At 41.7% G+C, this 14,877-nt stretch overlaps 1 protein-coding gene across 2 annotated transcripts; it reads left to right on the top strand.

Annotated features, from left to right (window-relative positions):
* Positions 1-4,435: 4,435 nt before the first annotated feature.
* adra2a (adrenoceptor alpha 2A) lies at positions 4,436-7,172 on the top strand. 2 transcript variants are annotated; one of them, XM_026359588.1, is made up of 3 exons: positions 4,436-4,557; positions 4,735-5,420; positions 5,520-7,172. In XM_026359588.1, exons 2-3 carry the CDS (start codon positions 4,925-4,927, stop codon positions 6,182-6,184), a joined length of 1,161 nt encoding a protein of 386 aa, XP_026215373.1. In that variant the 5' UTR covers positions 4,436-4,557; positions 4,735-4,924; the 3' UTR covers positions 6,185-7,172. The 2 variants fall into 2 exon arrangements, with proteins under 2 accessions (XP_026215373.1, XP_026215372.1); XM_026359587.1 differs by having other exon boundaries at positions 4,735-7,172.
* The last annotated feature ends 7,705 nt before the right edge of the window (positions 7,173-14,877 follow it).

Here is a 14,877-nt window from a genome sequence, read left to right as displayed (position 1 = left end):
TTTTGTATATTGCAAAGGGTATCGAAGCATTGTGTGGCAATGCGTATCCTACTTAATCTACATTGACAAGCAGCCTTAATGGTCTTTTTTTTAATGTGTGTGTTTGGCTATTCCTTGTGACTATGGCCACTGACTGTACTTGATGACAAGCAACTGGTCGTTCTAATGTAAATTTGGGTCTAGTTTCTTTCTGTCTTATTTTTTGCTTTTACTCTGTACAGTAATCTGACGTTATGGTAGACTCAGTATTACGAAAATCTGTGATGTGATGAGAGTTTTACAGAAAGACAAAGAGTGCAATGGAAAAAAATGCCATAATGCTATCAAGTGGATGTGCATTAGCTTGCGTCTCACTTGTTTTTGGCATTAAAGGGGAATTCCACCAAAACCGACTTGCATTTTTATTCTGCAAAGTGAAAAGATCTGTATTTTTTCTTTTCTTTTAGAATTTCTTCATGAATGATCCATTTATCACACTTCATGCCACAACCATATGAAGCATCTGCAGTTATATACAAGGAAAGTAATATTTTCATACAAGACACAAACATAACCCCCACTTTTCCTATTTAATATGACACATTGTTTAACTACATTACAACATAAATGTCCCCATTTCCTCTGGTTAAACCAGGCCAGTTTTGGTGGAACAGCCCTTTAATGTGAAGCGACCTGCTCTTTCCCACTGCGTACCTGCCCAAATCTCACTCACACACCCCTCTATGCTATCTCCATACATTTACTTGACTGCCTTATGTGCACCAAGCAGAACCTTTATGGCCGTTTGATTTCATCAGCAAAGACAGATAATCACTTTTCTTTTGGTTTCTTTAATGTCAGTAAAGGGATCTGGGGCCACGGATTGAACAGACGTTGAGGTTTTTGGGTCAGTGGTCTCTTGATTGGACAAGCAGATGCAGACATGACTACCTCTATGTGAGTCTTCATTGCTAACCACAGTGACCAAGAACCAGTCTGAGGCGTTTCTACCTGTGTACATACTGTACAAAGCTGCATGTTGGCAGCAGGAACTTGGAATTGGACCAGCATTTGTTCTACTAAACATCCCTGTGTTGTTTTATTTGGGTTCTATGCCTTTTTTAAGTATTGTTTGGCAAATGAAAAATAGGAAAAGTACATTGGTTTGTGTGCTTGGTTGAAAATGACAAACCTAATCAATGCCGCCCCATTGTAAGACACATGTCCTGAAACCAACTAGCTGCAGAGTTCCACTTTGCAAATGGGTGAAATGATGACGTTTGGTGATGTTCTGTATGTACATACATCTTTTTAACTGTAATAAACTGATAAATATTTACAAATTATTAGGTCGTTGCATGTGTGTATGTTTTAGTCACAAAACGCCTCATCTGTGCTAAGGTGGACACAACAGCATAGGAAAAGTGGCTTTGTATTACAAAAGGGTTTCGTCACTTTGACAGTGAAAATATTATAATCAAAGCTATTGTCTAAATGTATTTATTCAGTGGATGTCACACTATATGTTGTCATCCTCATATTGTCATCACAGATAAAGCTGCTTTAAATAGGGGAATACAAACAGAGGAGTGAAATGATTAGAACAAAGAAGTAGAAAAATTTAAAAAAAATGTCCTGTCACCTGGATTTTCCCCCAAAATGATTCATCTGTGAAGTTTATTCCTGTTAACTCCCACTAAATTAGGGTCAGTGACTCCTTTGTAATCTTAATAAAACTTATAAATAATGTTGCTCTTCAAAACTTTGCTCTCATATTCACCCTTAACAATAAAAAAAAAACTCCCATTATTTTGCACAACAACTTTTTATTTTCTCAGCAGCGGCCTGCACCGTCTCTGCTCTGGTACAACAGCGCCCCCTGCTGGTGGACTGCAGCCTTGACGCACTGAAGGCTGAAGCTGCCCCCTCTCTCACAGCACAGGTGTGTGCGGTCCGCGTGTCCGTTTCCACCGCGGGAAGTTAAAACAGTTTATTCCCATTTCACTTACTAAGTAATCAGAAGTAGTAGCAGCTACATCGAGTCGTCCTGTTCCCGCGGAGTCCTCCTGGAGCACGCAGGAGACGACAGGTGTCACTGTGTCCTTGCGCTTTATCGTCGCATCGGCGTGCGCCACGGCTAAATAATATTTACCCAGAGAGCTGTGAGCCAGCTCCGCGGAGGGCTGCTGCTGCACAGAGGGGAGCAAAACGATACGAGCGCAGGTGAACACTCACTCATCCATCCAGCAGAAAGCCTCAGAGCTCAGCCACTGAGTTAATGATCCAGAGTGACGCGCGTCAAACCATCCATCAGACAGAGAGTGAGTGTGTCTCACTCACAGATTTCACTGTCTGGCCCTCTTTAACAGGTCTAACTGACCTCCTGCAGACGTTTTGCCTACAGTTGAGTGGAATTAATTATGAAATCATAATCAGCTCATGAGTCCTTAATTAGTTCCGACTGGTCCTGGATACATGGTGAAATTTTCTATTAAGTGGAAATTACATTCAGCAACATATAAAAACCACCTCCTGCTCACAGCATGGCAGAATATGTCATGTGTTACAGAAACTGAATGCAAATATGTGGAATAAGACACAAAGCCAGGTCCAGCTTTTAGAAGTGGACCTGTGCAGCTATTCAGAGGACACACTGTGCTTAGACAAATCTACAGGAGGAAGAGCATCACTGTGGAACAAGGACTTTATTATCGATCCTCTTGGTGCTCATCGCTTCTTTTAAAATCTAAACAGTAACTCCTTCTGTATGTAATATGTGGAGAAGGATTCATGAAGCAGATCGGCTGCGTTTCATTGAAGTGAACCAGCAGGAACAACACCGGGAAAATGAAGCTGAAGCAGCCAAATGTAATTTAGTCTTGAGTCATTTGATTATTTACACCTGTTCTCTTCCTGCTGAGACGTGTTCAAACAGTTTCTGTGACAAGAAGAATGAAAAGAACCTCGTTGTGCTTTCGTCCAGTGGGCGTCATGTTGATCCACGCTGTGTCCACAGTTCCCCCCTCCCGGAGTGAGGTTTCATTTGACCACACACGGGAACATAAACACTGCCATAGTTTGTCCCAAGCGATGTCTCCGGTGCCAGGAAGAAGACGGATCCATCCACAGTGGAGAGCAGTGGTTTCATGTCACTGTGGTGGGAGTTTGTGAAGTTTCACCTCCTGTGTCGCTTTGATCTGAACTAATAAATGCGCCCCCACTTATTGCTGTTTTACTTCATGTTTATGTCGCCACATCAACTTTAATCCGCCTAAAATCCAAATGACCATCAGTTTACTGCTGTCGCACGTCCGCCGTCACCTGTCGCGTAATTACGCGGAGAAAGTCGTCGAGCTGGATGGAGCTCGTCCTCGTTGGACATGATGTCCACATCACACGAGCCGGTTAAACAGCGTGTGTCAGTTAAGGTTAAATATTTGTCCTGAACCAACTGGAGCTGCTGCTGTTACGCTCAATTCACAGAACACACACACACACACACACACACACACACACACACACACACACACACACACACAATACAAATGGTTTGCACACAGAGATGAGCTCAGACAGAGTAAAGATGAATAATGCGCACAGTTTATATGGTGAAGTCTGTCTGGGACGCAGCTTGGACGCTCAGGCCTCCTGAGGCTTTGAGTCTCAGGGTCTGCTCCTGGTGACGTGTGGTGCCCCCCCCCCCCCCCCCCCCCCCGGTGTGCTGGACGCGAAGTGTACAAGCCTGTTAAATCAATGAAGTTTGGACAAAGTAATAAAACGCCTCCATAGATGTCCACGCTGTGTGACGGGCTGCTGCTTAGCAATGAGTCTGGATGCTGCACTGTAAAAAATGTCTGTCTCAGGAGGCAGCACAGTTCACAGTTCACTCTCTGCAAAGACAGATGAACACAGGAGGCTGATGAATGACTGGACTTATATTTAATATTGCTCAAACCTGTCTAAATACGCACTCAGGTGTGGGTGCACCCTCTTTGAGGCTCTGGCTGAGTTTGTGCGTCTTATTACCACACTGCAGCTGCACCGTTTCATTTTCAGATTTTATGTGCGTCCTCGTGGCCTGCCTTAATCACCTGGTTATCCCTCACATATAAGAGACATAACGACAGAGACAGAATGATGGAAAAGCCTCAGACTTGTATTTCCACGTGTCTTTTAAACACATCCCCTGGATTTAAACGCTCCCTATCACATGTCGTCAGACCCACATGTCTGTCCTGGTTGACACTCGGGACATTTTTTGCAGCGTGCGCACTATAAAGAGAGGGAGTGGCGTTCTGGTGAACGCCGAGGAGAGAGACTCCACACGCAGACAGCAGCACAGCATCGCCCGGGATAACATGATTAGCGCTCTATTAGGTCCGCTACTGAACACAACTAGATGCAGCAGGGATCATTGTGCGTGGAGAGAGAGGAGACACAGAGGAAAGACTTCACGCTTCCTCCGCCACATGGATCTTTCCTTCCTATTGATCTGCGTAAAGAAGTTAACCATTGACAGCTCTTTCAATGTGCGTGCGTCTGTGGCACTGAAGAGGTTGTCACCGCTTGTTTCCCCAGGTGAGCTTATTTTACAGTTGATAAGCATTGTTTTTGTTCAACTTAATAACTGAGATCACACTTCAGCTGATTGGTAATATGACATAGTTGTGCTACAGTTGAAAATCTGATTGAATACACCAAGTGTGAACAGAATTGTAGGAGCTGAGTTTTCCTCTTGTTGTCTCATATTCTCAGATGAGCTGACAGCCTTGTGAATGATAAGAGCTTATCCTTGAAGAAGCAGAGCACAATGAAAGGGAAGAATCTGGGAAATCCTCTGGGGAGTGATCCGTTTCCTTCTTTTGTCAGCCCTGCTCGCAGCTATTAGCCCTGGTCTCCTCCTGGATGATATTTGTTAAGGTGATCTCCCTTGGGAAGTGGGCTAATGGAGTTTAACAACGAGACCAACCAGACTTTTCCAACGGGGGCTCCATACAGCCTCCATGTCTCCGTGCCACTCACTGTGCTGGTAGGGTTCATGATCCTGCTCATAGTGTTTGGTAACGTTCTGGTGGTCATAGCTGTATTTACAAGTCGGGGCCTGAGGGCCCCTCAGAACTTGTTCTTGGTGTCTCTGGCGTCGGCGGACATTTTGGTGGCCACACTTGTGATGCCGTTTTCCTTGGCCAATGAGCTCATGGGATACTGGTACTTTGGTGAAGTGTGGTGTGAGATATACCTGGCACTTGATGTTCTTTTCTGCACTGCCTCCATCGTTCACCTCTGTGCCATTAGCTTAGATCGCTACTGGTCCATCACACAGGCCATCGAGTACAACCTGAAGAGGACACCACGGAGAATTAAGTGCATCATTTTCATAGTGTGGGTCATCGCAGCAGTTATCTCTTTCCCACCATTAATCACCATGAAGAAAGAAAACAGTGAGAAGGTCCCTGTGTGTAAGATCAATAATGATAAGTGGTATGTCATCTCTTCCTGCATTGGCTCATTTTTTCTGCCTTGTGTCATCATGGTCCTAGTCTACGTGCGAATCTACCAGATTGCCAAAAAGAGGACGCGGGCACCTCCAGGGGACAGGAAGCGGAAGGAGATGCCAAAGACAACCACCACCAATGCCGTCAACCCCAAGGTGAATGGTGTATGTGTTGAGGAGCAACTCTGCCACGAGAAGCTGAACGGTGAGCAGGACATCAAGCTGAAGGAAGGAGTCGAAGCAGAAGGAGGAGCAGATGAGGAGAAAGGAGAGATCAATGGAGTGGACATTGAGGAGTCATCGTCCTCCGATCACAAAGTGAACAATCCCTGCTCGATCAAAAAGAAAACAGCCAAGGGAAAAACCAGACTGAGTCAAATCAAACCGGGGGACAATGAAATCCAAAAGCGAGTACCAAGCACCAAAGGGAGCCGCTGGAAGGGACGACAGAACCGTGAGAAACGCTTCACCTTTGTCCTGGCTGTGGTCATTGGAGTGTTTGTCATCTGCTGGTTTCCCTTTTTCTTCACGTACATGCTAATGACGCTGTGTGACTCCTGCCCGGTGCCTGCCACCTTGTTCAAGTTCTTCTTCTGGTTTGGATATTGCAACAGTGCACTGAACCCCATCATTTACACCATATTCAACAATGACTTCAGGAGATCATTCAAAAAGATTTTGTGCAGGAGGGACACTAGACGATACGTATAACAGACTCCACTTTTATGTACATATCTTTTTGTTTTTTTTACTATACTGCACATAAATTGTGAAGTACATTGACCATTGTGCGTGGATCTCTGGCATGTGAACGCTGTAGGTGTAACTGTTTGGAAAGTCTTTCCCTTGAGGAGCTTTACGTGCAGCATCTCCTTTCAAAGAGCATCCACCACCCACAGCTTTAACACCATCTACAATTGCACAGAGAGACGTCCAAACAAAACATGACAGTGAAAAAGTTATTGTTAAAGTTTTATTGTAAAAGTTATTTTTATTTTTTATGAACGAAATGTATTGAAGTCCAAGATATGTGTTGTACTTTACAGCAGTATGTTGTACAAAATGACCTGTCTGAATATTTGTCTCTATTTTTGTTGTTCTGGATACAACATTGTGTCACTTGTGATAACGGTGATGATAATGATCATGATGAAGATGATGATGATGTGATAATCATGATGATGCTGATCACAAAGTGTGGGAAAAATGCCATCTCTTTAAAGAATAAAACACCATTACCTGAACTGGCTTCAAGGGTCCACAGCAAAGCACACACACACACACACACACACACACACACCCACACACACACACACACACACACACACACACACCCACACACACACACACACACACACACAGACACACAGAGGCAATGTAAACAGGGAAAAAGGAAGCAGTAGCCAGTCTACATTTGCTCTCAGAACCTGTTCTGATGAATTTAGTTTGAAATGAAAAGCCGTTTTGCCTGCGACCCGTGTTCGTGCAGTGAATTGGAGACCGGAGCCTGGTCTGGTCTGGTCAGCTGCACTTCAACAGAAAAGTGCAAATTCACCGCTCTGTTGAATCTGACCTATGCTGCAGATTAACAGGAAGCTTAGTGCTTAATGAGCCCCAGTGGAATATGTGCAAATGTTCTTTGGTCCTTGGCTTAATCATGTTTGTGATTAGATAAAGATATTTGGTCTAAGGCATCAGTTTCCCCCAAATTATATTACGTTTTCAATCATTTTTCTTTCCACATGTGTGTTTTTTAAGTCTTTTGATACCAGAGTTAGGTTATAAATCAACAGTGCACTATGAATGGAGTTGTAATGTAAAGCACATGAAGTGGAGAAGTTACGGTTCATTTGCCATCTTGTGTTATCACAATATGCGTCATTAGGTAAAGACATGGAGCCTGTCAAACCAGAGAATGATTGACTGATCTCTCTGTCTTTACTCTGCTCCCTCTATCAACTCCAGGAGAATGGGTGAATAAAACAAAAGAGCAACTATCATCCGTGAAGTGAATACAGAGGATATGGCTTTTCCCAGTGGCCAGAGTCTAAGTAAATGCATTCCTTTTGACAGTCAGGAAGGCAGCTGAACTGCGCTATCCTCAGAAAGCTAAATGGTTCTGGGAGTTTTTCTGAGCACGCCCAGCATCTTGTCCAGTGTGCAAAGCCTGGTCAAGAGCCTGATTGTACTGAACTGGTGGAGTGTTTCCCTGCACGTTCACAAAATGTGCAAACGTGGAGAGCCTGTGAGAAATAGGGTGTGAATGTTTGTGAGAATGTGCATGTGTATTTGCAGCACATATAAACACAAGGGGTCAGCTCCCACTGGAAAGACATGTTTGCAGTCATGCTGATGGGCCATGTTCTGTTTGAATTAGAGGAGAGGTTTTGTGGGACACTGTGGGATGTTGGTAGAAAAAAACTGAAAACAAATCAGGATCCAGCCTTAAACGAACTGAACTTGTGTGAGTCAAAAAGAGACAGCATCTTAAAACAATTTAAGAACAATCATGATGATATTAAGGAGAAAAAACTAGAAGCTGCCTCCCCATACATTTCAGTGTTGTATTTGTGCACAATTAATAGACTTGTGCTAGAAAATCTGAGATGGATGTACTAGTTCATCCACTGGAACTATGTCAGACAAGGCCTTGAAGTGCTTTAAAAATAGGTTAAAAACAGGAATTTTAACATCAATATGAAAGCTGACAGGAAACCAGTGTAGTGACTTCATAACTGATGTAATGTGTTCTCTTCTTCTGGTCCAGGTCAGGACTTGGGCAGAGCTGTAACTGATTTATAGGGTTTTTGAGTGGACCAGCTAGAGCATTACAATAATCCAGTCTGCTGGATATTAAAGTGTGTATTAGTCTCTCTGTCCTGAGCAGAGAGAGAAATGGCTGCAGCTTTGCAATATTTTTAAGATGATACAAAACAGATTTGGTGACAATCCCCACATGAGCCCTAAAGTTCAGTTCTGAGTCAAAGATGACACGGGGGTTTGGGGCAAGTCCTAGTCCCATTTAGTCTCTCGGAGCCTTTGGACCAATGACTAAAAATATCTGTTCTTTTCCTGTTTGAGCCATAAAACTTTATGTGACATCCAGGCACTGATATGTATAATATATTTAAAGAGAGCGTCACTTGCTTTGGTGTCATCAGGAGACACAGCTCCACGAAGCTGAGTGTCATCATCACAGCTGTGCAAGGAGATGCTTTGTGTCCTAATAACACCACCTATGGATGAAACACTAAGATGAAAAGTAGCGGCCCTAAAGTTGATCCCTGGAGGACACCATAAGATATTTTAGATGTTTTGAACTATCTGTCAGAAAAATGGGAAGCAAACCACTCAAAAACTGTTCCAGATAGTCCAGAATGTTTCCCCAGTGTGTTTAACCAAATATAGTGATCCAAAGCAGCAGATGTCTCTGTGTTCTGTACAAATAAAATATATCATTTTAAAGTGACACTTTGGCATAGCGACACATTTTTCAATTCATAAACAAATAAAATTCATCACCAAAAAACACAATTTAATTTTAATAGACTTAGAGGTTTAGCCAGCACGGTCTGACTTGGTCAGATATGATCAGTACCTTAAGATGGGGCCAAAACTAAAGATAAATGTTATTCTATAACTCATATTACTGGATCACAATGCTGACTTTATGACTCTCATATTACTCTCTGTTTTAGTATTTCCTATAATTAAATAATTCCCCCCAGTGGTCGCTGTTCACTAAACTATACATGGGCTCATTTTAATTAAAGTTACACTTTTTTCTTTGGACTGTGTTTCCTTGTTGATCTGTGGCAGAAATATTGTGGAGAGATAGGGAAATCCCCAGTAAAATGAGAAACTATAGATTAATCAATACATTTTAATAATAGGATGGAAGCCTAATATTAACCACACCTGAATGTGTTTGTAGTTTGAGTCTTCAGACTGGAAGCTGGAAGCCTATCCATTAACGCTGACAGGAGTTTTCAGTGGCTACTCACAGATAAATATGTGTATGTTTTTCTTGTCTTGCTGTCCTTTGCCTCTCTGTATCTCACACATCAACAAGCAGCAGTGATATTATTAAGCAGACTTACTAACAGTCTATTGGTGGAAGCCAGCTGTTGTCCGTACACACATACACACACACACACACACACACACACACACACACACACACACACACACACACACACACACACACACACACACACACACACACACACGCATGCACACATGCGCATAGCCTCTGGGAATAGGGGGATGGATCATCAGGTTAGAGTGCACATCCGTCTTTAAAAGGCCAAACATGGTGGCATGGTGCAGCTACCATTCAAAAAGACAGAGACAAAATGTCAGCAGCCACAAAAATCATACAGGACAAACAAACAATAGCTTGCAGTTAAAGGATGCGGGCGTCGGTGGGATGAAGTTGCAGTTAACTTAACTGCCTCATGTTTGAAATGACAGTCTTGTGTTTGTTTCTGTCGATGGATGTGTGTGTGTGTGTGAGTGTGAGTGTGTGTGGGTATGTTTATGTGTGGATGTGGGAAGATGGGCGGTGTCAGCTCTGTGCATGTGTACTGTAGGTGGCTGGGGTAAAAAGGTCATGGCGACGGTGAATATTGACTGAGGCACCCACATATTACAACCTGTACAGCTTTTTCTTTTTGTGACACACGCCTGTTCGAGGTGGCTGCATATACGAGTGCATGATTATTCACAGTGCTGCTGATGACTCACTGTTGTTTTCTCCTACTTGTGTCTTGAATGTGGCACTTTCACAGGAAGTCCGCATTCAACATCTAAATGATACTTTAGACCATCCAAGAACATAATAGAGATCATATTTTCTAACAGCTGAGGGAGGACTGTAAAAAGTGTTTCAGAGGTATCATTTAAAATGGAGTCCCAGTCTCATTAACTGTGCTGATTAGCTGTCAGGCCTCTGGGTCTGATTGGAGACACAAAACAACACTGGGCAACGGATATTTCCCTGGAAATTAATTTGTCTAGACAAATCTATTTTCCAGGAGCTCATTATGATCAAGAGCAATCAGCTCCCATCGGCCCAGAGACCGCACAGCATTATGTGACATGATTATTAGACCTGCAAGGTAATTCTCTTTGGCTAAAGAAAGCAGAGGGCACGGGGGTTTGATAGTCCAGTGGTCAACATTAAAAAATGAAAGAGAAATGTGAATCTGAAATATGTCTTTTTGCAATTTGGATATGGTGTGTGAAGTTAAGGCAAAAAAAAAAAAAGAACTATAAATCCCATTTCCAGAAAAGCTTGGATTTTGAAATGCAATAAAAAAAAACTATTTAATTACTTACTACACTTAATTGTATTTAATAAATATGAGTTGTGTGCTTAATGACTGTAACACACACACACACAATGTTGTGACAGCGGCTCATTTGCCACTGAATTACATCACTTTTATTTTTATTCCTTTGGGAACTGAAGAAACTATTTGCTGCAGTTTTGCAGATGGAGTATATAGAACTTGCTAGATACAAAGCTTCAGCTGCTCAAACGTCTGTGATCGCCATTGTCTCATTCTCCGCCTCAGAACTGCAGACAGGCCATTCAGGGACAAAATCTGTGCGTACGTCTAAGAAGCCATGCTGCTGTAAGCATGTGCAGAATGAAGCCTGGTATCGTCCCGCTGATATATCCAAGGACTGAAGGACTGTATGTCTCTCAAAAAAACCCAATATACATCCACATGTCAATGCATCCTCAATACCATCACCAGGGCTGGCTTTTGCATGTTTTGATGATAACAGTCTTCATCATCTTTGGAACGAATGTCTGTTTTTCCCAAAAACAAGCTGAATTGTGGACTTGTCTGACCACAGAACATGTTTTCACTGTTTTTTTGTTCCATCTGGTCCAAATGGAAATGGTGTTTGCGCACCTGACCTGCCACAGCTGCGTCAATGAGTATGTCTCCATTTTCATGCCAATCAAGCTTTCAAGTTTTAGTCGCTCTGAGTAAAACTCATGATTAATGTACTTTCAATTTGTCATGTATGTTTTGATTCATTTATTAATCACTTGGTCTGTAAAATAGGAATATTGTGACTATAATATATCAGGTTGAACCAAAAAACAAACAAACAAATAAACAAACAAACAAAAACGAAGAGTACATTAATTATTGCTAAAACAAAATTTGCTAATCTGGTCTCAGACTTCAGTCACACTCTGCCTTTTTTCACTGATAAACAAGTTACTGAATTCACTTATTTTCATCTTTATGCTATTAACTAAACTAATTCATTAGATAAAAATGCATTTATCATAAATTACCATTTTATAGTATTTACATCACCACAAAATAGCTAAATGTTAAAAACTGGTTGTGGCAATGAATTCAAATGTGTGGGATGAAGGCACAACGTAATGACACAGGCACATTGACAGGAAGGGAGATGTCAGGAAACGTTAGAAAGCTACTCTCAGTAATTTGACAAGATCATCTAGACAAATTAGTTAATAAAGAACATTTTAAAAATATTAAAAAAGGTCTGCTGTCCTGTAAATTATCACCACCACATATGTAATAGTCCCTAAAATCAGCTTTATGCCGTCATGATCAGGGAGGAGCCAGAAGATTTGACTTAACAAAACTTTAAATTTTTAAATGACCAAAAAAACTGGTAAATTTGAACATTTAAAAAAAATCACCAAATTTATAATACAGATAAATAGTCTTATATAATTTATAAATACACAGTATTCAGTAGACAGCAATGCACACCATTATGATAATAAAGCATCATATTAACAGAACAACAAAATGATTAAAATAGCAACTGAATTATTGTCATTGCCGACTAATTGGATATTTCTGTAGACTAATTGGTGAGCTATCCATTTAGTGCATAAACATATAATGTTTGCACCTGTAAAACCTCCTGTTAAAAAGCCAATTCCCCTGATAGTAGTAGATCATCACATCGGCCTGCCACACATCATCTGAGTGGTGTTCTGGCACCACACTGGTTAAAAGAGTATTATGAGAGAGTGTTTAACAGAGGTGGAGGATTAAGAAAACAACCAACACATTTCTGGCCCCCAGCACGCTGTGTGTCTCTGTAATTATTGCAGCTAAAAAGCAACAAAGAGTTGAGCTCTTTATTCCGGCTCTTTGTGCCGGAACTCCCTGTCTCTCCAGGAGTGACAGACAGCCGAGAAGAATATCTGTACAGTGACACAGAAACAGCAAAGTGAGTGTGAGGCAGAGAGGGCAGTTGAAGTGGTTGCTGTAGTGTAGTGTAATGACTGTCTAGTGGGTACTGATGGGCAGGCTGGTGGGCGTTTGAAGGAGATTATACCTGAGCACTGAGCTGTTTCATCGCTGAAGCTCTTAATGATGGCAGCAGCTTGTTCATGAATAGCAGGAGTGTTTATGTGTGTGTCTGTTAAAGACACAGTCAGTCAAAAGTTTGGGGTGTTTATCTTTGAATATTTCACATATTGTAGCTCGGTGGTTTCCTCTGTAGTGTTTATCGACTAAACGTTGACTGTTGCAGGTCGTGTAGCAGTGAATTTTTAAAACGGCTAAAAAAAGGCCAGTGGAGACTGCGTGTCTCTGTGTGACTCTGATTTCTGGAAGTTTCAGTGTGACTGACCTATTAAGAATTATTTCTAAAGAAACACACACCAACTTGTTTGTGGTTGATTTAAAACTCTGAACTCACCAGTTTATTGGCGATGTTAAAAGAGGGTTTCAACCTTGTGAAGTCTGGTGCAGACTATTTTAATTCATGATATTACTCATTTCCTAGCTTTGTCTTTAGTTTTGTTACATCCTATAAATGCAATGCTGGTAAATTTTAAAAGTTAATATTTTACTATGAAACGCTCATGGAGCCTTAAAGCTGCACCAGGCAACCTCATACATTAGTGCATCTAAAGGGCAACTAAAAAATGTGAACATCAGTTCCCAGAAATCCTGTGATCAGTAAACTGCACACATTAGGCTATACAACCTGACTGGACATATGCAACATACCAAATGACTCCTAATCAGTGATGCACACATAAAACATTTTAGTTATGGACTTATTACAATATAAACAACAACAGCAACAAAAACAAATAAATAATAACATACTGGTAGATTATAAATCTCGTGTTCACATTTAAGATTCTGAAACATGCAGCCTGCATATCTGTTTTAAATTGGAGCCACTGAAACTCATTGCACATCCCTAGTGGCAGGAGAAGAGATACAAAATTTACCTTGTACAGCTGTAAAGAAACAGGGACAGCTGAGCAAAAAAAAAAGTTGCCATGGCAACAGTGAGATGTGTTTTGTTCAATTACTTTTCCTGTCTATTGTGAGCCTCCTGTTCATTGTGAATTGTTCAAGCTAAGGTTGTAAATTTTAAAGACAGACCACACATAAAAGTCTTTGTGGCCCAATTTCACTAGAGCTCAGAGCAGCATGATTTATTTCCCGCAGTCAGAGTGAATTTCTGCTGGGGTCCCTCAGTGACATGAAAATATGGGGTCGTCCACCCACAGCCATAATCTCACATCGCAATTTCGCCTCATGTTGTTCATACTGCATACAACACCATTTGCCTTTAGACCCTTGAACTGGACAAAGGAAACGCCTCAAAACATGCAGCATTATTACAATTACTATGTAAGGAAACATCGACACAGGCTCCACAGGTGTGGTCATAGAGAAAATGATGCAGAGAGTGAATTTACACGTCTCTGCTTTAAGATTTCAGTATAATATACTTGCTCTGTAGCCGAGTTTCTGTGGTTTGTAGTGTTTGTGGATGTTCTTGTTTGTAGAGTATTGTTTCTCCCAAGTGTCGCATCAGAATGATAAGTTCATCATATCCCTGCAAAATAACACAGTGAGCATGAACATAGCACCTTTGGGAGGTCCTTGAAGTAATGGATAAGGTGCCTGCAATTGAATCTGGTAAAGATGTAATTGTTGCAAACCTTGACCTGCCTGCTACCGTATGTACAGGAGACAGGGTCGCAGGCACGTGTGTGTGTGTGGTGGGAAGGTACTCCAGAAATCACAGGCAGTTTGTCTCTTATCTGCAGGCAGCAGTCACGTCACTAGTCACTAGTCTCCCAGTTTCCTGATCTGCTCTCCTGCTGTTTTATCAGAGTTGCACACTGAATTTGAACAACAGTCTCCTGCAAGAAAGGGATGAAATCACACACGCTTGTAGAAATAATTGAAATTCAAGTTCCCTCATTATATCAATGACTCACCCACTCTCGTCCATCCATGTATGAATCTCCGTGTAACACCCGAGCAATGTTTTCACATAGACGCCTGGATAATATGAATTATTCAAAAGCATGGTATTTTGTGTGCAGTTTAAACCTTGCTGGGGAACGGAGACCTGAA

This window comes from Anabas testudineus, chromosome 1 (assembly GCF_900324465.2).
Source record: "Anabas testudineus chromosome 1, fAnaTes1.2, whole genome shotgun sequence".
Classification (NCBI taxonomy): domain Eukaryota; kingdom Metazoa; phylum Chordata; class Actinopteri; order Anabantiformes; family Anabantidae; genus Anabas; species Anabas testudineus.
The sequence above is the reverse complement of the archived record's forward strand: the minus strand, read 5'-3'. Positions and strand labels throughout refer to the sequence as shown.

Excerpts from the sequence above, each read along its gene's own strand:
- adra2a (XM_026359587.1), top strand. The coding sequence starts at position 4,925 with ATGGAGTTTAACAACGAGACCAACCAGACTTTTCCAACGGGGGCTCCA.